The 26,930-nt window shown below is 42.2% G+C and overlaps 1 protein-coding gene across 4 annotated transcripts in view; it reads left to right on the top strand.

Annotated features, from left to right (window-relative positions):
* Positions 1-26,930, top strand: part of sema5ba (sema domain, seven thrombospondin repeats (type 1 and type 1-like), transmembrane domain (TM) and short cytoplasmic domain, (semaphorin) 5Ba) — a 190,348-nt gene that overhangs the window by 154,245 nt on the left and 9,173 nt on the right. The window contains exons 13-22 of one of the 4 annotated variants that reach the window (XM_055031592.1): positions 8,307-8,424; positions 9,264-9,448; positions 10,742-10,885; positions 11,556-11,703; positions 12,754-12,979; positions 15,426-15,638; positions 20,480-20,650; positions 24,381-24,482; positions 24,587-24,661; positions 25,133-25,270. In XM_055031592.1, the coding sequence (XP_054887567.1) occupies positions 8,307-8,424; positions 9,264-9,448; positions 10,742-10,885; positions 11,556-11,703; positions 12,754-12,979; positions 15,426-15,638; positions 20,480-20,650; positions 24,381-24,482; positions 24,587-24,661; positions 25,133-25,270 (1,520 nt within the window). Of the gene's footprint in view, positions 1-8,306; positions 8,425-9,263; positions 9,449-10,741; positions 10,886-11,555; positions 11,704-12,753; positions 12,980-15,425; positions 15,639-20,479; positions 20,651-24,380; positions 24,483-24,586; positions 24,662-24,804; positions 24,901-25,132; positions 25,271-26,930 lie in introns of those variants that run through there. The other 3 variants (XM_055031594.1, XM_055031595.1, XM_055031593.1) reach the window with 3 other exon arrangements.

Raw genomic sequence — 26,930 nt, forward strand, 5'->3', positions numbered from 1 at the left:
GTGTACACTCTGTGTGTGTGTGTGTGTGTGCGTGAACATAACTGTGTGTATTTGTTCTCTATTTGTGGTAATTGCATTTGACACGGCCAATTGGCACCTCTGGCTAACAGCACCACTCTGTCCTCCACGCAGCTCCTATCTCTCTATCTCACTCTGTTAGGTAAGTGATTTATTTTGGCCTCAGTAGCGCGCTGGTGCTGTGATGCTGACTGCGCTCATCAGATCTTTTACTTCACTTTCATTGTCCGGAAAAAAAAAATCCAACATAAGTATGAGCGGAATGTCTGTCGCACCAGATCGAATTAACGAACGACGGAGGCGAGGCTGGTTTTGCAAGGATCCGTGTTGGGATGTTGAACTACTATTAAAACCAGGGCAGTCGTTGCTAACGCGTTAATCTAAAATGTTTATGACATGGTGCGGATTGATCGCACTGCCCAGTTTGACCTGAAAGACGCTCTGCTCTCCCACATGGAGTTGTTTTGTTCAAAGTGACGTGTCATACAGTCTTGTGCTGTTCCTTAGCTTGATTTTTGCACATCCTCTCTGCTCCTTCCTGTCGATAATAGAGGCCACTGGTACCAAAACAGAACAAAACAGTAAATTTTACTTCCACCAAAGACAAATCAGTTCATAGTGAACATTTCTAAATGAAGATTGAAACAAAAACTTTTCTTAAACCTTTCCGAATATGAAGACCTGGAAAATGAAGATGTCTGGTTATTGAGACAATAAAACATATTTTAAACATTTTTGGCATTTTAACATTTCACGTTCCCAAAGTTAAGCATACTGATTAATAGTGATTAATCTGGCTTTTAATGGATTGACAGCACTGATTAAAACCCAAAGTCTAACCATGATACTCAACGGTATGCACTGAAATTCTGCAGATATCGGTTCTGGTTCTTGTGCCTGTTGAACTGAAACCAGGGCTCTGGTTTTAGTGAAACATAAAGCAACAAAGTAAGTCTGAAATAAATCAATCGAAGCAGCTATGGTCTCTGTGTGTCCTTCCTCTCCAATAACAACCTTTCACCAACACTTTCAGCACTAGGCAGGTTTCTTCTCTAACTTAAATAGAAGTAAATAAACTTGCAATACGAGGCAAAAAAAAGAAAAGTGCATCCACATTCACACTATTACTTGAATCATGGTTTGGAAAGTCCAGGTTTGGGAAACCAAATTCTGAATGTCTGACACAGAATAGGATTTTATCTTAACCCTCCAGACTGAAGGGATCAGCGACCATTCAGTACCGTAATTCTGCCACACATTGTCCTCTCTGAAAGATGTGGTTATTACAGTAATTTTACTCCTGCCGTAAATTAAAATAAGCAAAAATATTCAGGTGGACATTTGAAACTGTGGTATTAAAGGGTTAATGAACAAGAAACCAAATGAACTGATAACATGGGTGATTAATTATTTTATTTATTTAAAGGAGTTTGCTGATAATAATAGCAATGTAAGGCTCACTGGGTGCAGTGCGTCCCTTTCTGAATAAAATGGTTTTTCCAGACGCTGTTAATTAATATTTTAAATTAAAATTTGATTGGACGAGGGTTGCATAAAGAAAAGCAGAACATTGAAGAACACTAAAAAGCCCTCACATGCTTTGAAATGGAAGCGAGGCACCAGAAAATGCAAAAGAAAACCGAAAACTACTATTATAAATGGCAAAAACTCAGCCAATAATCAGATTCGCCGACAACCAGCACGAACCCACTGCAACGTCCAGTTGTTGAACAAACAATGTGGGCTTGAAGGGATGATGCGCTGCCAAGGAACACACTGACCGGCCTGAGAAATGGAGCAACATCTTGTCGAGCGATGAAACCAATATTTTGCATCCCATGCACTGTGAAGCACTCTGGCTCATGCACGACGCGCTAAAGATGCTTCTTATGCTATTTTGTTGGGCCTATTAAAAAAAATTTAAAAATCAAGCCAGAGGTCATGGATCTGTTTGAACATATCCAAAAACTCCATAGAGGAAATGGCCTTAAAATTGGCGCCAAAGCTTAACAGTATGTGTGCAGCATCTTAGGAATATAAATAATCTCCTGGAGCGACCTTTGACCTACTACGTTACAATAAACGTGCTCTGTTCAAATTTAGAGGACGGTATATTTGTTCTTTGACTTCAACATACAGTAGTTGTAGAGGAGTCCTGAGAAGTGAAATATTTAAGTGTTTTCAGCCAATATTGCCATTTTCTCACTTCCACTTTGGTTTGAAAGAGATTGGGCACAAATAGTGTTAGGCACAGAAGTGCATGTTTGCTTTGTGGTGAAAAAATTTAAAATTTGAAGCCACATGCAAGATGCTAATGACTTGATTGAACAATCGGAAGTCAGTCAATCAATCAAGTTTATTTGTATTGCACATTTCAGCAACACGGCAGTTCAACATGCTTCACATCGTCTATCACATAGTGTGTCATATAGTTAACAGTTTTGAAAACCAATGAAAACTGGAAGATATAACTAAAAAGATACACCCAACTGATACCAGGGTGAAGTGGAATAAATGTAGTCTTTGGCTCAAAAGGTCAAGTTTCACCACAAGATAAAAACAAAAGTCCTGCTGCTTTCGTCCTGAAGGGATTTAACTCAAGTTGCTCTTTAAGAGAGACAGAGTGGGTTTAACGACTGGATTGACCCAGCAGCAGTGAGCCAAGGAGGCCAAGTCTCATTTGACTTTCAGCGTCTGCAAAAATGTTTTATGCGTTTGTCTTTGTTGCCGACTGCTGTGTTCGTTGCGCGCCAGAACGCCGTTTTCCTCTACGCGTAAGCGCGATTCCCGCAGGTTCTCCCGGCACCGGCGGACCTCCCCGCCCGTCTCTGTGTGAGTGCGGCTTACGGGCCGCTCTCCCGCGAACCTAATTTACTGTCGGCTCCGGCTGCCAGCGGGTTATGGGAGCCCACCGCCGCTAAGCCCGTGTGACCAATCACAGGAAGACCTCACCGGCCGGGAGGCTGTGAACGAGAGAGAGAGAGAGAGAGATTGTGTTCACACAGTGGATGTATTTATTACTGGTCCAGAATGCTGTTACTTTTATTACTGGCTTTGTTCTGGCTGAGGCTCAGTGTAATCATTTTTGGTCTCTCCTGCAGTTTCACTCTCTCTGTGGCACTTTCTTGATCTTCTCCTTTTTTTCCGTAAATTCACACAGGTGCTAGATCTTTACCTCCAGCTCGCCGCTCCTTAAGCCTCTTTAAAAGACGTTTTTAACCTTTACACATATCTATAATACCCTGAATGTGTTGTCATGAAACACATTGCAAGGTGTTGTCTTTTCTTTTCTGGTGATATTTAATCAAGACATATTAAATATTACAGTCTAGATCTATGTAAAGGTCAAGTTTCCAGACGGCCTGATTTCCAATGAAACAAGCAATAATTTGTCATTGCACATACAATAAAATACAATGACAAGCCATTATTGCCTTTATGAGTGTAATGCTTTCCAAAAAATGAATTAAGTAGGATGAGAAAGTGGAAGATTGTGATAATTTGAACTAAAAATTGCAAAAGTGTGAGCGAGTCAGTGTGTACTCTGTTCCTCAGACAGTAAAACATGCTGTACACATACAGCACTTTTTTTTTCTAAAACCTGACGGACAGTTGAAATGCAATTTACATGTCCACCTGTAAGTCACATTGCCTTATTTGGTCGTTCCCATCATGTTGGTTTCCTGGGATTCTCCTCCCCTGGGGGTTCCTCTCTGTCAGCCGTCTCACTTTTGTTTCCCCGATTCTTTTTCCCGGCCCCCGTCATTCTGCGGGCCGGCCCCTAACAGGGCTTAATTGGATGTATTAGCTTTGAGCGCTGGCGGGAGTTCAGTGTGTTTCCAGTTAATCATGAGCAGACTTCCCAAACGGCCGGCTCAGTGGGGAGAAAAAGGCTCCGGGGACCAACTCCCAGCCCTGCAGAGAGGGCTGGGAGAGTCTGAGCGCTGGTCTCTTGAGAACGCCAGCAGGAGATTTTAGGGTTTTTTCCTCTTCGAAACACTGGGTTGTTGCAGAGAGTTAGAGAGGCGCACGTATGTCTCTTAACTGAGTTCGACTCTCTGGACAGCAGAGCATGCAGCGATGCAACATTGCCGGCACTACAACTAATAATCAATGACTACGATCCATTATCTATCAGCTCATATTTGCAGTCGTCCCGTGACGTACGCTGCCGTTTGAGGTGAAGTGTTGCTTTATGTCTAGTCTTTGAAGGCGCTGTAATAAAAGCAGACACGTATTTTTACGGCACTCACAAACAATTTGAAAAGCCAATTAAACATCCAGCGTGAAAGCGGCAGATTAATCTTCTGACACCAGACTCCGGACACATTGTTAAACGACCTGGTGAGTTTTAGCGCCTTGCTTCAGAATTTATCCGGCCACATGGCCCGGCTCATCCGTTTTGATGTAGCGTGCCATAGGCTGTCCCCCGCTCTGAAATAAACAGCAGGCCCCCCCATCGTCTGACTTGTCAAGGTGATTCCCAGGTGGGCATGAATCTGCGGTTCAAATATATCCCCTATAACATATATTTAAAGGCTATTCAGGGAGCTGACAGCTGCACGCATTCGCACGTATGTCTTGCCATCCACTTTATTTGTAGGCTCTTTCTCTCAACCTGGCTGACATGGCTTCACAGTATCTGTCTCAGAAATAAGCTTTTCTCAGAGCCTTCTCCTCCACATGGACTTTTACAGAGCTGCAGTAAAACCAGTCGCTGCTTTTGGCTGGCTGACAGAAGACAGGAAGAGCCGGCTGAAGAGAAAAGGTCAGGAGGAGAGAGAAAGGGACTCTACGGCTTAACATCTATAAACGCTTCGTTATTGAGCCTTTAAATGGTGATGGAAGAAAATCAAATAGCTGTAAAGTTTTATTTTGTCCCAGAGTCTCCATGTATAAACAGTAATTATAATTTCTCTTAAATTTCATGATGGAAACCGTAAACTGTGCGGCCATTTGGAGACAGACTGGTGTGATTTGCTAAAGTATTCTCACCAATCAATGACTTTACATTCTTTTGGGGGGTGGGGGGTCATGAACAAAGTAGTACAGATGTTGTTTTGTTTGTTTTTAAAAAAGAATTTTACAAATAATACCATGCATAAGTAGACATAATTTGGGAACTTTTTGCCCAGTTCAATGCGTCAACCATGAACCGTCTTTACGGTTAGTGGTATATAAAATCCCGATTTAAAATAAGCAAACTAGGCTTAGCCTAGGGCGGGGACAAGGAAAGCCTGGAGGCCCGCCAGGCTCATCGTAGCCTGGGGGAAACCCCGTTATGTAATTTTACGTAATAAGCTGATCAAAAGCAGCATATTGCACTGCACTGTTTGAAGGACAGTGGAGTGCAATGCATAACTTTGGCTAATATGTTACATTAGCAGAACCAGTAGATTATTCAATCTACTGGTTGAATAATCAGTTACTGGTAATCTACTAGAACCAGTAGACTATTCAATCTACTGGTTCTAGTTTCCTTCCTGTTGTTACCCTGTCTGACATTGCTCTCAGCTTCTGCTTTAAATATTGCACACAAAAAACCCTCAAAGGTTAAGTTTTATCTCAAACTAACTGTTTTTCACAAAAACAATTGGTTTGGCCATTTTGTCGACATTCTGCCTAAAGCATTTACTGATGCGTCATGCGTAAACTCATTTTTTCTGAAAGTGAGATTCACTGTCGATTCCCGTTCACAGTTGCGCTGCAATGAGTGCAATTGTGAGTGCATCTTCTTTTTTAAACTCCTTTGTGTGTTTCTACTTCCATTTTTATTTTAATTAGTGCCACTTTTTGGTGAAAGTTTAGTGAAAATTTCAATGTAAATGTATCTTCCCCTAACACCAGATGCCCTTCCCTGTGCCTCCAGGCCCTCTGAAAGCGACTAAGCTTCATAGTCCTGCCACCATCCTTCTTTAATAATTGCCTCATACATGAATTATGCACTTATTAATTTTTACGCTCAGCTGAACCCTGTAATGGCGTGTGCTATAGTCGAGTGTGTTGGTAATCAGAAAGCCAAATGAGAAATCCTCGGCCGTGATGACGAAGCAGAAACACACATCAAAGTCAATGCGAACGCAATATGGCCGACCTTGAGCCAAAACGGCGGCGAGCTCCTCCCGACGTCGCGGGGAAATAGCGATTATGTTCACTGAACTGTGAATGCGTGGCCGACCTCATTACGATTATTGTTCCATTTGTTGCCGAGATGGCACTCGGCGTTGATGTAATGGAGTCACTTCATAAAAGGAAAATGACTCGCACGCAAGGTGACAGTCAGTCGGCCAACATGGAAGCCGTCTTCATTCCGGCTTCGCTGTGCAACGCCGCTCTCTGAACGCATGCGCTCCCTCAGTCCTGTCAGATGTGTTGACTGAGCCGTCACGTCTTCATTAGACGTAAACTGACCTCGGGTTCACCAGGGCTCTCTAGCCCTGCTGGCACGAAGGCCTCCAACAACAACGACAGCAACACACGCAGCTTTCCTCCGTCTTCAGGCTGACTGGTGCAGGCCTCTCCAAATAAACTGCGAGAGCCAGGAAAGGAGAATCGAGACCTTTTTTCTCTTTTTTTCTTCCAGATGTATTGAGGGCGAAGCCGCAGTTCTGTAATTAGTACGTTTAGAGAGGGAAGGAGGGTAAACAGAGAGCGGCATGCAGAGAGCGAAGGGAAGCTTTTGAGAGGAAGAGGAGTTATTCAGCTGATTCCTTTTATTCGATGTTCCTCAGGCATCCTGATCGGCTCTGGCGGCTTAGCCTTGTCATTAACAGCTTTGGATTTAATTAGCAGTCATTAAGTCTCTGTTTTAGTGGAGGAGCTCACAAATATTTAATCACTGTTTGGGTAATGTACTATGCGCAGCGTTGTTAATATGAATCCAAAGGGGCGAAACATTTTTATTCGTTTAATGCTCTTTTATTGGTGCGCTGCATCCGTACCAGATACGGTCGAAACATTTAGACTTACACCAGGGTTTCACGTTCACCAACTTTCTTCTTCTTTCCTGAGAAATTTGACACTGAACAAATGAATAAGGTACATAATGGTAAAAAAAAATACAACATTGTTGTTGGAGCTGCTTCACAAAAGAGGGGCGGAGCCAACAAAGCAAACAAACCAATGCAAAGGCTCCCAGGCCAGCGATGATACAATGTTAGTTTTTACAGGTGACGTAACTTGGATCTGAGAATTTCATCTCGCCTAACTTGCATTCCAGCTGCAAGTTTGCAAACCAGTGGGACTTGCTAACTGTTGTCATGATTCATTGTGTTGATTGGCAGACAAACAGAAGTGACTTTTTAACGAAAGAAAAATGAAACAAGAACTTGCAGTGCAAGAAGAGGAACACTGGGAGCGAGGGACAGGAACAAGAGGGAACTGGGTTTCTGATGTTAACAACAGGATCCAGCAAGGAGTGACTGAAGGAGAGGGGGTTAAGTTGTGGCATGTTGATTGCTGGAACAATGGACTGGTACTAATTAGGAAAAAAGATGCCGCTGTGAGGAGAGAGCAGAAGGCAAGCTGAGGGAGAGCGAGGAGGAGACGGCACAGAGGGGCAAAGAGGAGTGAACAAATAGGGGGAATAAAGAATAACTAAACACAATGAATGGAAATAACTATGAACGGATTGATGTAATCAAAACACAGAGCACAAATTATCAAAAGCTCTGAACTCAGGCAAAAACAAAAACGATCCAAAGTTGTAAGCAGTCCCAATCAATCGAAAATCCAGTCCATACTCTGAGTTTCTTTGCATCTAAACTGCAAAGGATCTTGTCATACATACATGTGCGGATTGCTGTGTGCCACCGACTCAACGTCAAACAAGAAGAAGGAAAAGCTTTTCATAAAGTCCAAATCTCTTACTACCTGAACACAGCTGACATGTGAAATGTTAGAGTTGGAATTGATGACATTTTTCAACTTCTCAAGTTGTTTTTTTTGAGGGGTTTTTTATGTTGCTGCTGTGAGGTTGTTTGTTTCTGCGTTCACACTTTGTGAGCCTCGTGAAAATCATTGACGTGGTTGTGAGAAGAAAAAACTGAATTTGAACCTTTTTTGGGTTTTTTTTTTTACCATAAAGAGTCGATATTTAAATTCTGTGGCTGAAATACAGTTAAACCTAAAGTCCTTTTTTACTGGTCTGGCGCATTATTTCATTTGTTTAATCTCATTTTTCAATAGCTATCATAGGAAAATCTAAACATTTCACTTTTAACAAACAGATGTGGATAGTTTGTCTTCCCTTTTGTTAATCTTTATCATTTCTTCACTCGTCTTCCTAGGCTGTGCTTGGAGGCCAGGGACCCCTACTGCGGCTGGGACTTCAGGCAGCGCAAATGCACAACGCTGGAGGAAAGCTCCAACATGAGCCAGTGGAAACAGAACGTCACCGTTTGTCCGGTAAGACCGACCTCGCCCGCTCGCTGCGTTTACTGCACGCATCCACTGGGCTCCGTGCCGTTCGGCCCAAACCCAGCAGATCGTTTGTCTCTGCACGTGGCAGCGTTTACGCCACTGCGTCTGTCTTCTGTTGAAATATCAATAAACAGTGGCGGGCGGCCCTGAGCCTTCAGACGTCAGGAAGCCGCCATGTGTTGAACACATGAAGCTTTTTCTCATCCTTCTATCTGGGAGCTTAGTTTACTTTGCCCAATGAACTGGGCTTGTGAACTGTACTCACCTTGTTTTTCTCTGTAATTACTTAGTGTCTGTTTCTTGGCAATTATGTGATTTCATATCAAAGAGATGCACAAAACAATATAAAGTAGGAAAAGTAAGATTTTGCATGACTGGACGTGTAAATGCACTGCAAAAAAAATAAAAAATCTTACCAAGAGATTTTAGTCTTGTTTCTAGTGCAATTATCTTATTACACTTGAAATAAGGGAAAACTAATGTACAAGTATCTCATTTTAAATAAATATTAATATTGGTGAAAAAGTATTTGCTCCGTTGGCAGATAAATGGACTTATTACAAGACAATTTACCCATGTTATAGTTGCAATAATCTGCTAATTGGACAAATACTTTTACACCATGATTAAGGAATTATTACTCAAAACAATCATGTATATCTTGCTGACAAGTTTAAAAATGAAACAACATCAAATAATTAAGTTTTCCATCAGTAGCTTGAGTGAAGTAAGTTGCTTTTGCATTCCTCGAAAATTCACGTCGCTTATAACAAGACAGGTAGACTTTCTGTCGGTGCACCGTGAAAATGACGCATGTCTTCCAGCTGCGGAACCAGACCGTAGACGGCGGCTTCGGGTCCTGGACTCTGTGGCACCCGTGCAGCAACGACGATGCGCTGGACGGCGTGAGCTCCTGCTGGTGTCGCTCCAGATCCTGCGACAGCCCCGGCCCTCGGTGCGGGGGCAAAACCTGCGAAGGGCCAACCATTGAAGTCTCAAACTGCTCCAGGTCAGAAGAAAAAATGTGTTTATTGCAGCCGTGATATAATTTGTGCTGAGTTATAAATTAGGACATCTGCAAAGTTCTAGCCACTTGAAATGGCTTAAAGTCGCACACATGCATTTCAAAATAAATGCACACAATCAGAAACTCATTCCTTGGCATCATAAAGGAGAATCTTGTTGGAGCTGGAGTGTGGTATTATAAGTCGGGGGCGTTCCAGTAGCAAATTGGAAAACCACTCATTAAGTTGTGCTACATACTGTGAAGCGATGTATTTCTCTTTGCGTTGTATAAACATTCATAAATTGAGGTTGTACAGTATAATTTGCATGACTGATTACATGGGATGTAAATTGAGCTAATACTTATTTCATACTACCATGTTGTATCTCTGAGCAGCCATATTGGAAATTGACCTCTGGAGTGTGTGGAGGACATTTCCCTCAAATTCCAACTTTTGGCAGCGTTGTTGTTGAATTTCCAATTCCAAACTCAGAAAATGACACTTCAGAGGAGAAACAGATTACAGCTCATTTAGCTAGTACGCTGCTAGCATGTGCTAACTAAGATAAAAGAAAGGTACCTAAACTAAACAAGTGTTTTCTAGCACACGCTAACTTCCCTGACACAAGATATACATCTTACCATTTTTATTTTATCACACAGAGGTTCAGTAAAGTGTAGTTGTTGCATGTATAATTTAAAATGGCCACTTGTGAAGAGTTGAGTGTGCAAGAGTTGTTTTGTCTCAAATCCAAACAAACCGGACTCGGTGCGTCACTAAAATCACAAAGCTACGATTACAGATTGTTTCATTGGCATCACACCATAATTGTAGCATTGATTTTAATGACAGGAGGTTCTAGTTTGCCATTTAGGTGACATCAAGTTTCCCCCGGAGAAATTCCTCACTTCCCTTGTCTGCAGCGGAATGGGCCGATCACAGAAGAGAGACAAAGAGTTAAAGCCCTTTCATTCCACTGGATAGCTATGGCAGATTGAATCCTTGGTCTGGAGATTAAATTGTGCTTTTGTAGAGAGTGGCAATTAAATCACGAGGAGAGCTTCCCAGGAACAAAGCACTTAAGCAAATTGAGGGAATGTTTCCTAGTCAGAATTAGCTCGTTTTTTATTTATTTATTTTTCTTCAGAATTAGAACAGCGAGTTAAAAGGCAGAGCTGAAAAGTTATTTTTGTATTCTCTGATTCGGTATGGTATCAGCGCCTTGTGAGAAAACAATGTTAAGTCGTTGGTAGAAAAATCAGGTCTCTGGATAAAAGCTGCATCTGTTGCCATAGAAACGGAGGCTGGACGCCGTGGTCGTCGTGGGGACAGTGCAGCACCACCTGCGGCACAGGCTTTGAGCTGCGCCAGCGCTCGTGCAACAACCCGTCACCCCGGCACGGCGGGCGCGTGTGCGTGGGGCCCAGCAGGGATGAACGGTAAAATGATCACTTTTAAATAAACTTTTGCAATGATTCCCTTAGGAAACTACATTGACAGTTTAATGTTCAAACATAAGCACAAACAAAAATGCTTGATACATGTTGTTTAATTCATAGAAGGAGCTTTAACTCCACTTAATATATAATTTTTTTAATGCTATTGGTACCAAATAGCAATTAAGCTTTGTGGATCCTAAAATCCACAAAATATGGTCATATTTTGCGACTGGACTTAATCATATTTAGAGAAGTTTCCACATTGTGTCTAAATTACATAGTTGTGCATCATATAAAACAATGTTTTAATTTTAACTATATTTAGAAAGGACTCTTATCTTTCCTTACAACAATTCATATCACCATTTTTACCTCCATTGCCTGTGTTTATGTTCAACTCATCCAAAAAATACTTTTATACAAACTTCTTGAATGTTGCAGTAATAGGTTTGAAGACAGACTAGGGCTGAATGGTAAAAGAAAGGTACTTGAGTTCTCTCATGTTATGTCTCAAAATATGTTGGCAGGTAATTTAATGCCTGACCAGCTGTTGATCTAACTTCGCCGTCAAGTGCGATGGAAACTAAATGGGATTTTTTTCTGGTGACGTTTGGCGATTTTCAGCCACATTCTGCAGACTGAGCACCTCCCACCGCTGCTTTCTCAACAGGTTCTGCAACGAGGGGGTGTCGTGTCCTCAGCCCATTTTTTGGACGCCGTGGGCCTCGTGGACCAAGTGCAGCACAGAGTGCGGTGGAGGCGTCCATTCCAGGGTCCGGTCCTGTGAGAATGGCAACACCTGTCCAGGATGTGCGCTGGTAGGAAAAACACACTCACAAAAAAAAAAAACACACTCTGACCCAGAAAATCAGAACTGGTGGCTATGAAATAAACAAATAAACTGATGCAAAACCTGGCATTTTAGTGTTAAACATGAGTTTTGATTCAGCAAGAAAAAGTCAATAAACCATCATCAAGAAATTGAAAAGAAAGAAAACGGATGAAGGTTTTGATGACATGCAGCATAAGTACGACACAAGAAAGAGTCACAACTACAAATGTTTAAATCAATAAATGCGGCACAAAGGATGCTTCTTGTATACATTGAGGGAGAATAACCCAGTCCTGATGTCCTGATGCTGAATAATGTTAGTTTATGTTAAAGTAACTTCATTTCCAATAAACATTAGTGACATTAGTGTGCAACAAAAAAGAAAGAAAGAACATGCATGCCCTCATTTGAAGCTTAAAGGTTTTCGTTTTTAAAAGATATTTTCAATATTCCTCGCTGGAGAAAGATTGAATATTTAGAAAATCTTTTTAGAAGGAAGTTTTTCCAGAAAACCATTTAATCAAAAATAAAATTAAATGAACAACTCCACATTTCTTAAAGAAAAGACACTCCTTTTGAAACGAGTCTAGGTTGTTTTAACGTTAGAAAGAAATCTTTTCACGTGCAAAAAGGCTAACGAAGCTTCTTCTAAACGTAAATAAGACTTTTATTGTATCCAATTTAGAGGTTGTAGCCACAGAAACACATCTGGAGAAAATCCAACGCCTCAGACCAGCTGTCACAGATAGTTATTGTGATGGTGATGATTTGAGCTAAAACCAGCTTAAGAAAAACTGCAAGTATGTAGGATGCTGAATCAGCAACAGAATAGGTAAAAAAATATTAATCTAAGCCAACAGAAAATGAATCTGCAGTGATGTAAAAGACAGCTAAACGCACACCAAATTGATACTTTTTATGTCAGCAGGATACAGCGTTTCTTTGCGTCCCAATTTAATCTGATTTAGGAAATGCTACTTTTCTGCTTTTCACCTATGAATAAAACTTGTCTGTAACTTTCTACTGTGACCTTCAGGAGTACAAGGCCTGCAACCTGGAGGCATGTCCAGAGGTGAAGAGGAACACGCCTTGGACGCCCTGGATGCCGGTCAACGTGACGCAGGGCGGCGCCCGTCAGGAGCAGAGGATGCGCTACATGTGCCGGGCCCACCTGGCCGACCCCCACGAGCTGCAGATCGGGCGCAGGAAGGTGGAGACGCGCTTCTGTCCGAATGACGGGACGGTGGTCTGCGAAACGGACAGTAAGTGGCAGACGCAGGTACAGCTCTGCGTTTGCAGCCGCCAATAAGGCAACTCTATCACCTCAAGATGTCTGATTGCTCAGCTTACTTTTCTTTCGTAGGCTTAACGGCTCGCTTATAGATCACAGAAATAGCGTCGTGCGAGATTCTGAGGTATTGCAAAAGATAAGGACTATTACTGCACCCACTCAATGTCCAGAGAAGACGAAGAGATAAGAAGCATATTTATATCCACAGAGTCTCACTGGAGTTTTAAATTTTGCCGTGTTTCATATTTGCAGCGGTTTTCTGCCATGTAAACCAGACGCGGCTTTCAAAGAGCCGGACCGAATACATTTGTCCTAATATTGGATTTTATTTTGATGCAGCTGTGATCGATGGTGCGTTGCCTGCCTTTCTACAGCCCATTGACATTTCCATAATTCTTTTCCCCAAGCAGCAGATAACATCAGTGTCATGAATTAATATCTTTTTCACCGAAGGAATCTTGATGCTTACGGTTTTGGGGCTATTTTACGTGCTACGGCGCATTTTGTGGCTCGCCTTCAGGCTTGTGCACACCTTGAGCTGCCAATCCGTGCCAATAATAAAACAGCACTCTCTCTCTGTGGGTTATTGTCAGACAGTGTAGATCCTATAACGATAATATTGCTAAAATGCTTCCAGCATTGCCAACATGTTTAGACACATTGCTAAAGCTCAAAGAGATAAAACGGAGAATATTTAATGCGCTTCATTCAGCCTTCCTGTTATCTGCTGAATCTGAACTCCTTTTAAACATCTTCTTACATATTTGTGCCTCCTGACCTCACTGTAATAATGGAAGTATCAATCTTCTTCAGTTCAAAAGCTTCTACACCAAAGAGTGTTGTTAAGACGTCAGCTGGTGGCACTTATGTTGTGTGTTGATTGTTTTGGAAAAAGACAGGATGTTTGAGTTTTAAACCAGATGGTAAAGAGACTTGTTAAGCTGAAATTTGGCTTATTCTGGTCCACTTATCAGGAGATAAACCTTATACTTTGCGCTTCCCTAGCAAAAAGCATCTCCCTCCATTGACACATACGTCCCACATTTAAATGAGGGACTCTCCGTGTTTTTGAGGGGAAATTCTGCATTTATTTGTGTGTAAATTACAGCTGTAGAAAATTAGTTTGCATTCTTAAAGACCATCATCATTTGCATCTGCATGTATCCAGGGCGTCTGATGCAAAAATAAAGCTTACCCCACATGCAAAACATTGCAAAAAAAAAAAAAGTTAGCAGATTGCACCACTTTGTGAATTCCCATTTGAAACGCAGTCAGGGTAGAACCAGGGTCCAATTTCAAATTGTCCATCTGTTTGCTGCAGCTGTTTTCATTCGTACAGATTCCAAAACAAGCCCTAAAAATGACATTGTGGTCAGTAATGAAGATTGATTTTATAGTTTACAGGAATTAGAATTTGAAATAGTGAAAAACCTGCGAGTGACCTGGAGCAGCTGTCATTTAGACAGCAGACGTCCACTTTTAGGGCTCTGAGCAAAAAGCGCCAGGAGCTTCACAAATAAATAATAATCGTTGCATTTATTTAGAAGTTGTCAGATATGAGGGAGGTCTTGTCCATGTCAATGATATGATCCGGTGACGCTTTGTGTTCAACAAAATGGAAACTTTTGACTGTATTGGACGTCTGCTGGCAGTTTCTGACACGCCGGCGTCCATGTTCAGTCAGGAATGACATGAACATGCAGAGACGCATGCCGTAAACATGTGGTGACAGAGAGGCTGTAGCTTAGCATGAAGAGCTAACACCAAGAAGACCTTGCTGCAAATTCAGGTATATTTATCTTCTTGGCAATTACCAGGACGTGGAGACGTAGACGAACTGTCTACAACCATCAACAGCTGTTCCAGGTGTTTCAAAAAGTAACAGACACAGATATCTAGACGCACTACAGTGGGAATGTCTGACAAGGTAGCAGACGAGAAGCAAGCATGTAAAGATTTCTCCCAGCAGATCCATGACACACCCACAAATCCCCCTCCGCCCCGTCAGACCCGTTAGCTCCACTACACGCTGTTAGTGACGGGCTCACAGTTCGGTACTAAACACACCCACTGACACACAGGGCGTCGCACACAGCGGCAGACTGATGTTTGCCACTGGTGGCCTTTTCACAGAGCCCTCTCCCACATTGATTATCTGCCTCCCCTTGTCAGCCTCCCGCGGGTCGGCTGCATCGACTTTAAAAAGCTGATGAAACACCGACAGCAGGGAACTGTGGGATGCAAAAGATACAGAGAGACGGTGAAAAATGCCTCTTGGTCTCGTCCTGCTCGATTTGCATGCTTCCTGTCGCTGTTCGTTGGTTTCAATCCTGAATATACCAGCAGTGGTTATGATTCTTCACCTTGAATCAAACTTGGGTACTTTAATGGGGTTTTTTTTTTATCTCTATCTGCAGGCCTGGTGGAAGAGTTGCTAAAAACGCCAGTGGTGAGAACGGCAGGGACGAGCTGGTCGTCGTGGGAGACCTGGTCCAGCTGCTCTCAGAGTTGTGCCAAAGGTTACCGCACCCGTCGGCGGACGTGCTCCGGACCGGAGGGGAAGAGCGCCCCCGTGGCATGCCGTGGCTCCCCGGTGGAATACCAGGACTGTAACGTGCAGGCGTGTCCCGGTGAGTGAAACACCAAACAGGTTGTTCAGATCAGATTCCAAATCTGCGTTTAGTTTCATAATCGTACTTGAGGATCCGAAAGAATATCCTTCATTACTCACATCGCAGTACCTCTTGTCACATCATCTCTGAATTGCCGCCTTTGTAATACTGAAGGTTATTCTTTGTTTAAGACATAGTGGTGTAGATGAGCCTGCAGTATCTGTGAGATATTTCAGGTATTTCAGAATGACTTCCTATTTTGGGAAAGAACAACTCCCTTTGGTTCGGGCATAAGAGCTATAAAACACATTGAGTGCACATAGAACCCCCCCAAAAGCCCAGTAAGGTCCTGTTATGGAAAAAAAATACTGTTATTGCACTTTGTGAATTATAGACTGAACTGCACTTGTTTCCTGTGAAATGTGCTGAAGGGTTGACTCCTAAAAGAGTTAAACAAAACTTGTCATTTTAGAGGGGACTTGCAAAAAATCTTAGTTGTATTTTTATGGTATATTTAAACTAAAATATACCATAAAACACTAGATTTATGAAAATCTAGTGTCTGATTATGAAATGGAAGGGTAATGATGCATGGTTTTCATATTGTTTTCACTTTACCAGCTGTGCAGATCAAAATACCCAACATATGCTGGGTAGATGGTGCATACGAACAATGCTTTTTAAGAGTCTCAATTGATTTTAACTCTAGACTTTGACTAGACCATCCTGACACGTGATTATGATTCAATCCTAAATGAAACTCTGGCCCTCTACCAGTCCGAAATCCTTTGAATCTTCTAGTAAAAGAGGTTGGTCCATTTCACACGTAGGACAAGGAGTTCAACATTATTTAGTTTTCTATTTTTTTCACTGGGGGAAACATGTTTCCAAATTTTCAAGATCCAAACTGTCTATCTGAGCAATTTGCATGCAGACATTTCTCAACCAGTTGAAATTTGCTGTCGTAGCATGGCAACATGGGGGAAAAGGTCAAAGGGTATCAATTCCTGTCCAAGGCACTGTGTGGCAAGTTTTAATGTCCTGAAAATGGAATATTAACTGCAAAGAAACAGATTAATTTTCTTACAAGTGATGTCTGAAGAATACTTTCCAAATGTAAAACATTAAGTTTACTCGTTAGCTTTCCTCAACAGCAGCTCTTTCTAATAATGTACTTACTGTAGGGGAAAATGCAAGAAATAGGCTGATGTAAAGTCTTTTATGCTGACGTCTCCAGCACATTATGGGCTCCTATAGAAAAGGGAAGCAGAAAAAAGAGACGGTTATAGAGACAGAGTGCTGGGGGTCAATGGTAGTTATAGAATACTGCTGAGTGGGCAGTTAACTTCATTAGCTAATGGTTACCAGCAGCCGCAGCTGAGCAGGAAGAGTTGGTGGACAAATGAAGTGATCTGTTCCAAACTCCTCATCAAACCGTCATAAGCAGCTGACCCGGGAGGCAGGGACAGGCTCGTCTTATTAATTACGCACACACTCCTTAAAACAGACAAACACATAAAACGAGTAGACCACGGCGAAGGGTCTCCTCTGAAGAGATGGACCTTTATCTTCTCGCCTGATATCTTATGAATTATTGATTTGTGTTTGGCCGCTTGAATCTGCGTTTGAATGTTAATTGTTGCCATTCAGACAAAGACCTCTGTGGCCGAGACGTAGAGACGTAACCTCGGGTAGCCCAGATTGCAGCGAAGAGTCATTTTGCCAGTTCTGTCACGTTTCCGCGTGACCCCCCAACAGAGGAGAGAATGAGTGTGAAATAGTAATTGACGATGAAGTTAGAGGGCAGGACGGAGGCCATGAAGATGGCCGAAAAGATTAAGATGTAATGTTGCCGTCTACGTCTGTGCAGTGGAAGCAGTTGTCTGCTGGTGCGATCGGCGAGGCGGCGAGAGGACAGAGCTCCGACTTTCATGACGGGAAGTTTGGACTGAACAGCAGTTCAATCTAAAGCTAAATTCCAAAAGAACAAATCCCATTTCACTTTTGAGAGTCGAGCGTGAATTTGTCAGCAGCATTTTTAAACTTTAAAAGACCCTCTTCTCTAGAGGAGTTTTTGATTCAGTCACAGAGCCGCTCCTCTTCTTTGTCAGACGAGGCAAACTGAGTCTCAGGAGTTATCAAATGAACCCTGCAGCACCGAGAGTAAAAACTCTGAACATCTAACAGTAATTTTCAAAGTCACACTGCTGAAGTTTTGCTCTTTGACAATTACTTTTACATTGTGGGGTGAACTGAAAATAATTTGTGCCACACTTGTTTGCGAAGAAGAAAAATAGCAATACTATTAAAAAACATGGGCGTTTTTTAACAGAATTGGAAATACCACAGTTTATGACATCATGGTGTTTAGCACAATCGATGATGATGGATGGAAATCTTATTGACGGTATGGTAATTATTAAAACGTTTTTTCAATTTAATACGCCAACATTGGTAGAAGAACAACTATCTGTAAACATTAATATGTTCACAGATAGTTTTTGCCAGTCTGTCCTTTAAGCCGTACCTTTTGGAGGCTAACAGGCTGATATTAGTGGGTTCTGAAGTGAAATGCTGAACACACACTGGGCTGCAACCCACAGAGTTTCCCGGCAGCCAAACTGTTTCTGTGTGGTAGCCGTCTTTTAGCTAGCTGACCAGTGGTGTGCAGCAACAGGTGGGGGAAGGGAAGCGCTGCCCATTCCCCGTTTGTGACGACGTCCAACAATAATTCTCAATATGGTTTTCTTTGAATTTTTTAAAAATTTGACTTATTTGTCGCTGCCCATTAAGTCTTGATTTTTGATGGATAACCAGAACTGTTTGACTAACGAGGCTAGTATAAAAAAACAAACCTGTCCCATTTATTGCATTGAGAACAACTCTAGTTTTCATCTGTTCACCACTTTTCTCTCAACTTTATTCATCAACATTTTTGCCATTTTGTACCTATAAACAAACCGGCTTGTACCTGTGTAATTAATCCGATCCTACAATTTAATTTTAGCCGAGTGTTTTCATAAACATAGGAGACAACCAGTGCTCAAAATGTTTAGACTGAAAACTGTTTATTACTCTCATGTTCTACTTTATTTTTGTCCTGATTTCTGTTGACTTTCTAAATATTATGGCGGACAAAGTCTCCAGCTAACCATATATGCTGGTTGATTTAATATCTCATTACAGACTATAAATGGGATATCAAGATAATTGTCTGTCAGAGCAGGTACAAAATGTTCCCAGGTACAAATTGACACTTGGTATGAAACTTCCTGCAGGACCAACGCAAAAGCAGTTGAAAAAAAGCATGAGTGTCAATTTTAAAGAGTAGAACTTGATTTCCCTGATAAATCTGTTCTAGCTAAGCTGCTGTTTTCATAGTTCATCGATGTGACTTCCTGTAACTCGGCGAGTCAGATCCTCATCCAGTCAGGTTAGAGTCAATCAGTCAGAGATGTGGCTCGCCGCGAGAGCCGGTTAGTGTTAAATAGTAACATCCTGCCTGTCTCTCTGCCGTCCTCTCTGCTGAACGAGCCTCCAGTCTGCCTCTCAGGTTACCTGGCAACGTCGCCTCCCTGCCTCCGTCAGACAGACATCAGCCAGTCAACCAGACGGTCAATGAGTCACCCACACTTTTCTGATTAGATCAGACGAGGCATTAGCAGTCGGGAAGAAGAAATCAGTACGTTACTCAGCTAGGAGGAGGCGAGATCAGTGAGACGGCGGCAGAAGAGCAACAACGTGTCATTTATGTCCCACAGTCATCCCTAGTTTACAAAAAAAAAAAAAAAAAAAACACATGTAAATATATGGAGCGAACTGAAGTTGAAGACAGATTGCATTTAATGTTGTGGGACGTGTGGAAACCTCAGTTTGATGGGTTGGGTTAGAATGGGTGCAGCTTTGTTAGGCTTAATTTTGTAATCCTTTGCAAACTTAATTCTGTGCTAAATTTTGATTTAAAAAAAAATAAAACCAGATGCAGCTGTCCAGTGGGTCTGTTAGCTTTCAGTCATATTTCTAGACACATTTGAGTTGAACAGAGACTTTAAACACTAACTAGAGAAAAACATCTATTGTATTAATATGCTGTACCTTTTGAACGATTCCCACACTGATGTATTTTTATACCTACATTTTTTTTTTTTTTTTATTGCAGATATCCATCACTGAGAGTCCTAGCTGAGTTTCTCGACCAAAATCTGAACTAAAATGAACCGCTATTGGCAGTGATCCAGAATACGAGTCAACCAGAGCAATTTGGAAATATTTCTGGTCGGTCTGACTCTCTTGTAAGAAAGAAACATATAGCAGTCCTCTTTCAGCCAGCTGAGTAACTGTGCGCAGCGACTACTTCACCGTAGACGATGGGGAAGATGTGAAAACACTGATACAGGGCAACCTTCAGATCTAAATTGCTTGAAAGTAAACCCACATCTGTGCAGAGGACTGCGCAGCTGGGTAGAAAATCAAAAAACAGTTGTTCTTATTCATATTTTATTTGTTTGCCCTTTAAATTCGCGGCTTCGTTTCTATAAGTATTCCCATAACATCTCCCTTGAACTGCTCTTCTTGGAGTTCAGTCATTTGACCCCTGTGGACATTTTGTTATTAGATAGAAACTGAAATGAATCCAGGGTTGTGATAAGAGCTCGCCGTTCCTCACAGAGCGTGATATTCCAGTGTTAAATGGCTTCCATGCTGCTTTGCACCATACATAAAACCAGCATAAACTAATGCAGCTGTGTGTGTGTGTGTGTGTGTGTGTGTGTGTGTGTGTGTGTGTGTGTGTGTGTGTGTGTGTGTGTGTGTGTGTGTGTGTGTGTGTGTGTGTGGGTGTGTGTGTGTGTGTGTTGCAGTGAAAGGCGCTTGGTCCTGCTGGTCTCCCTGGTCTCAGTGCTCAGTGGGCTGCGGTAGCGGCCACTACCAGCGGACACGCTCTTGTAACAGCCCCGCCCCCGCCAACGGAGGAGACATTTGCATCGGCCTGCACACCGAGGAGGCCCTGTGTAACACACACACCTGCGACGGTAAGGTCTCGCTTTAAAGTCAACGCCGCAACTCAGATCTGACTATTCATTGCGCCTCCCAACAACATTTGTGTTGCTCTCTATTTTGCCTCATTATGATCAGAAATCTTAGTGACACACCAACAGAAATGTTGCGTAGCGTAAGAGAAAAGATATTCATGCTTTACAAATTTGCGAATAGTTACAGATGAAACTTAACACATATTTATTTTCAGCCTCCTGTTTAGGCACGTTAACATGGACACAAATCATCTTAATTAAAATGTGAGCAACAACGGCGTGGTTTATGCCAAATGATATTTACGTGCTTGAGTGACACGTAAATATCCAAATGAAAATCTGTGGCTAGACTCGAAAAGATGTTCACAAACACGCTTCCTCCAGTCAGAGTCAGCTTGCAAAAATGTCTTCAGACGTTCGAACGCTCCCGTCTTTCCAGTGAAAAGCTCACAGTGCAAAGATTTGTATCATATGTGCCGAGTTCAAACACCAAATCCCACTGGAACACATTGAAGATTGTGACTTTGACATGACAAAAGATTAAGAAGGGTTTGAATACTTACGCATGGCGCTGTATGCCATGTATGAGTCGGCTTCATAATTGTTTTGTTGGGCTTTTTTTCTAATGAGTTAAAAGAGTCTTCCATGAAATGGGTGGATAAACATTCATGCTGAGAAAACAAGGCGCCCCTCTTGCTGTGCAGCTGGAGTTCAGTTCTGCTGGGACTCATATGGAAACTTTTGCATAACACATCCGAATGTTTGGCAATTCTGTCTGTGAGCAGGGTGTTGATATTACTAAAAATATCAGAGCGAAATGTTTACATTTTTTATTTTTTTTATTTTAGGGCCTCGTAACTTTTTTTCTTTCACTCTGTCCTAAAAACTATTTCTCCTCTCACTGGAGTCACTGTGGAGGCAAATTGAATTTTGTTTGGAGGCTCCAAAACACAGAAACATTTTAAAGTGGGTTTTTCTACCAGGCGTCAAAATCATTGAGAAGCCGCATTAGCTACAAGTGGCCAAGAAAATGCAAGCAGTAGTTGTAGATGAGCAATAAAGCAATCAATAAATAAAACTAGCTGTCGACTGCATCGTTTTCTAAAGCTGCTAACTTGTGTCATTCACAGAGTGTTATTCATTAACAACTCCTCAGCAAAATGAAACAATTCATTCCACTTGAACTTTTTTTGTTGTTGCAGTTTTACTATAAAAACACAGAATCTTACATATTTTATATCTTCAAATATCTTTGTACACTTTAAATAAGACTAAATTAACTTACATGTAGAGGAGTTTGTTGTCATTCCTTAATGTTGTTGAAAAAAGTCCTAGCTCCCCTGGCAGATGATTTCCTTTATAATGAGACACTTTCCCCCTTTTTACACTTGAAATCATCTGCCAGTGTAGCACTAGAGCGTTTTAAATCTATGTTTAGGAATTATTTACTTAAAAAAGCTTCTGTATCTTGCTGGAAAGTTACGTTTAAGTTCGTTTTGTTTTATTTGAAGTATACCAAGATATTCTCGCTGAGAACTGGACAAAAACCCTTGGTAAGGTCTTTGTGTTTTTGCAGTGTTGTCGTCGTCGTAACCACAATTATTAAATATGCTTTGTTGTGTTTCTATGTGGCAGAACGCCACGAGGTGCAGCATCAGTGCAGTCTCTCCATTCAGGCTTCTTGACCACTCTGTGTACCTTACTTAGCTTGTGGCAAACATCGAACTGGACTTCTTGTTTCTGGACTTCTTGTTTCGTCACTCGTCGAACCAGATTTGCAGAGTGCATGACGTTCCTTGTCCTGTTGAGAGCTTCTTGCACCTGAGTGATGGGTCTTTACAACTTTTCAGAGTAACCGTGGTGCCTCTTTCCAGTAGAAAGCATGTCAAGGTCCCGGAGTGGCTGAGTCGTCCTCCGGGCCTAAACTCGATAGGAAGTCTATAGAGGGAGCAGAAACTCTGCGTTGCCTAACCCTAACCCGAGCAGCCTGGAGTAGATCTGCATGGAGGAGCGAAGCCAAGATGTCTGCCGTGGGGCAAACCTGGTCAAGAACTGCAGGAGACATCTGACCTCTGTCTGTAAATTAATTCAATTGATTTCCCTTTCTGGGTCAATTAAACATTTTTAAATTGAACTGTATCAAATTTTAACTTCTCGTTTTCTGTTGTGTCAAATTTTTATGTTCTGCAATATCTACTTAAAGATTACACATACATGATTGATGTGTACCTATGATGTAATTACAGACCTCTCCATTCCCTACTGTACCTAATTTCCTTACAGATGACAAAGTAAATTAGGTTGAATAAATACCGTTTGCACTGGCACACGTTTGAGACTTTTGCAAGATGCGGCGTGGGAAGTATAAGAATCGTCTTCTTCCTTTCCGTTCCCACATGGTCACCAAAAGATTCATGACATCAGTTTCCTAATCCGAGATGATTAGAAGTCCGGCATCAGATCTCCTAGGGTTTCTTCCTTTGTTTGATGTCAAATGACCAGTGTGTGTTCTCCTGGAAATCAGAAACGACCCGGAGTCGTTGATGTGTGAAGCTTGCGTTTCGACACCTGACTTGCATTTGTTGTTGTCCGTCTGAATTAAACGACTGCGTCTCCTGAGCTGTCATTTCTCTCAGATGCTTTTCATTCTGAATCAGTCGAACTGTCATTCACAGACAGACTAATGCACACCACCAGCCTCCCTGGTAATTACAGAAAGGACCTAATGGCTTTGTGGCTCCCCCCAGTCGCTAGACACTAATCAGGCTCTGTTATATCATCTTAATGCTTTTCCTGTTTGACATAAACCAACACATCCGGTTAGCCCCGCATCAGGCCCAATCCGTCTGCTTGTCTGCTCATCCGCTGGCGAGCAGGAAAACCCTCATCTATCGGCGGCGTCCTGGTGCAACAGCTATCTGTGCATTTTATTGCAAAGTTTAAAAAATACAACAATCCAGATTTGTCGGATAACCTCCGATTGTTGGTTTTTGCGCAGTTTTACCTGCCACTACGGGCTTCTCCTTAAGATCCATAATGCTGAATATTATTCAGTCTGTTTGTGTGCATGCCGGCTCACATGTCAGGCAACAATCAGTTCATTCAGCCCACCTGTGCCTGCAAACCGCTTTCTGATGTCGATTGGGAAAAAGTTCAGCGTTTAATCTGCACCAGCTGTAGTTTTTATGCCAGGCCACTAGATGGCGCTGTGATTTTAGCACATTATCAAACACGCATGAGCTTTTGACACTTAATTTCCACCTCATTGGCTTCCACCAGTCCCCTGTCTCCCAAGAGCAAAGTGCTATACAACATAGATATACCTTATCAGAAGTTTTGCTAAGCTAAACAGGTTAAGTAGCGCAATGCTATCCGCTATTGATTGTTATTTGTCCCTGAAGGCGAAGCTTAAATCCTACAGTCGTGAGTTCTGCACATGTACTTTACATCTAATGTGTCACAGAAAAAGCTTAAGATAATGTCAGATGTTAGAAAAGTACACACGTCACATAATTACTAAATTTGCCATCATTTCCAAATTGACCATTTGCAATTAACTCCCAAGCTTTCTCGCCATCTCCTGTACGTCTCACTCTTTCTCGCCGTCTCGCAGCCTGAATAAATGGCAGACATGTCTCGACATTTTCCAGACCTTCGACCGTCTCTGCGACCAAAAATATCCCACTGACATTAAAAATCACCCTTTCTTCTTCACTTATTACCACCAAAGATTGCTGTAAGTGCGACACAGTACCACTTCCAGACGGCTGGTCCGGTCGGAGTCGATCGAGGTTGAAACCCGGCCACCAGCAGATATCCAGGAGCCTCTCTGGTACATGTCGTCATGTGAGCTGTGCATAGCTTGGGTTTTCTGGATGGAATACCGACAAGAGCGGGAGATTTTATAATTGTTGCTTGGTGTTTTTATTTGCCCAGAGGCTTTCGCTGACAGGAGGGAACAGATTGTGCTGACAAAGCGGCAGGTTGGTCGATCCGGGACTGATAGGAAAGGTAAAAGCGGTCCGTCCTCTTTCTTTTGACAGAGACTCCTTCTGCCAAAGCTGTGGAGCAAGCTGAGCACCAAACTAACTCTGTTTATTGGTCTTTCATCACTGTGCCCTGTGCTCCCTCCACTCCACTGCTCTTGGATGCAGGGCAGAAGAGCGCGACAGGCGTATAGTTCAAAGGGAGGCTCTGAAAGCGGGAGGTTTTCTTTTTTTTTTCCTATTGGATAGGAGCTTTTGTTTACTGCTTGGTTGCCTGCTGCAGGGAAACAGGACTGAAGCCTGGCTTGGGAGACAAATATCTCTGCTATGCACTGAACAGTCTTTAGGTTTCACTTTTTTTTTTTTGCCTCTTTTTGGTGTGTTTGGGTTGCTTGGTGGTGAGCGCTTGGGGGAGGCCTCGTGGTTTCCAGGCCATTCTGGGTCTAACTTAACCCTCTGGACGTCTTTATTTGTGATTTCTCTTCTCTGTTTTCAGGCGGATGGATGGCCTGGTCTCTCTGGTCAGCCTGCGACGACTCCGGCTTCCAAACCAGGAGTCGGGTATGCGGCGCTCAGGGGGGCACCCCCTGTGTGGGGAACAGCACCCAGCGCAGGGACTGCAATGAAATACCCGGTGAGCCAGTCGACTCTCCTGTACTCCTTCCAGGATGTCACAAGGTGGGCTGTTCGGACGCAGAAAGAGAAGCTGTTAGGCTCAATTAGAATCCCAATCAATCCCAATTAATCGCATGGACAAAATGACCAACATTTTCAATTCGAAAAAACCCTTGTTGCTGCTAAATCATTGAATAAATAGACACGAATTGAACAGCAAAGATATTTGTTCAACCATCATCAGATTGCTGTAAAGTGCCACTCAGCTTCCGATAGTTTCTGGGACCCCTGATCATTCACTAAACTTTGGAAGAAAAAAAACTTCAGTAAAATGATGGATGTCTATTTCTGCAAAATGTTTTGCATTCAGATGCTATTTTAGGCTTGATTAGCTTCTGTGTTAGGGTAACTCCTTTTAGTACAACTTGCACACAGCAATAGTCTTTTCCACCATCCCAGTAGATTGATATATTTTTTTTTTTACCCAAAAACGACCCTCCGCCCCCAAAGCCCTCGTCGTCCATCGCTGCTGTTTTGTGCGCCAGATTTATGCGCCGTACCAGGAACACACAAATGCAACAGTTCCAGCTCTGGACTTTTGAATGTGTAACAAACAATTTTTGACACATTAAAATATATGTGATTAACTAATCAAAATGAATGCGCTACAGTCCCAACCTTTTTTAATGGCGTGGCCTCATTTGTTTTTCCCGGAGTTACAAACACATTACAAGCTCTTGCTCTCCCTTCTCTTACGTTTACCTTGATGTCAAAAATTGGAAGTATGCTTACTGTGTGCCACATTTTTGCCTGTGAGCTGCTGGTAACTATAATTTCCTGAGGGAGTCTTCCCAAGGGATCAATAAAGTCAAGTCTAAGTCTCTCTAAGTCTAATTATTTTAGATTGAGGAAAAAGTTGCATTTAAACTCAAATGCCGCTAAGACATGTCGCTCTGTTTCGAACACAAAATCACAGCTTTTAATACTTTATACAGGATGAAGTGATCTGATCATTCAGCCTCCTGATCGTATGAGTCTCTCTTCTCTTCAGCACATCACATAGTTCATCCATTTAGATCGTGAGACAACAGGGGAAAATGGTTTTATCAGAATAACTTTATCATTGCCCCCATTTTCCTGGCAGAAAGGTGGGGGGGAAAATAAAGGTGAAAGGTGATTCTATATCTGCTCAATCATTTCTGTCCTGATTTCTCAATGCACTTCAACAAGGTTTCCATGGCGTTTGGTAGCGTCTGATATTCTGATACTACTGAAAATCCACCATGTTATCAGAATCTGGTGCTTTTTGACACCTTGGCCTTTTGTTTCTCACCTGGAGTGTTTGCTCCTCACAATATGTGGAGTGTAGCTTCAACCGATCGAAGCACATGGTTCCTGCAGAGTTTAGCCGTATTTACATGTTTATGTTATAATGATAGAAAATACGCTTGTCTCTCTTATAGCTCTCAAACACTAGGGGAGTTTGATTATCGTGTTAATCTGTTTGTGGTTGAAAGCGAATATGGTTCCTTCTCCCGCCTGCAGAGCCAGAATGATGGGTCCCTCTAAAATATGTTTAAAATGCAAGGATAATCCTTCAGAAATTTCATAAACGTTCTGATTGACTTAAAAATCTAAATTACAACAAGCTAAAAACCTGTTGCATTTGTTCTAAAGGC

This window comes from Poeciliopsis prolifica, unplaced genomic scaffold, assembly GCF_027474105.1.
Source record: "Poeciliopsis prolifica strain line A6 unplaced genomic scaffold, Auburn_PproV2 SCAFFOLD007, whole genome shotgun sequence".
Classification (NCBI taxonomy): domain Eukaryota; kingdom Metazoa; phylum Chordata; class Actinopteri; order Cyprinodontiformes; family Poeciliidae; genus Poeciliopsis; species Poeciliopsis prolifica.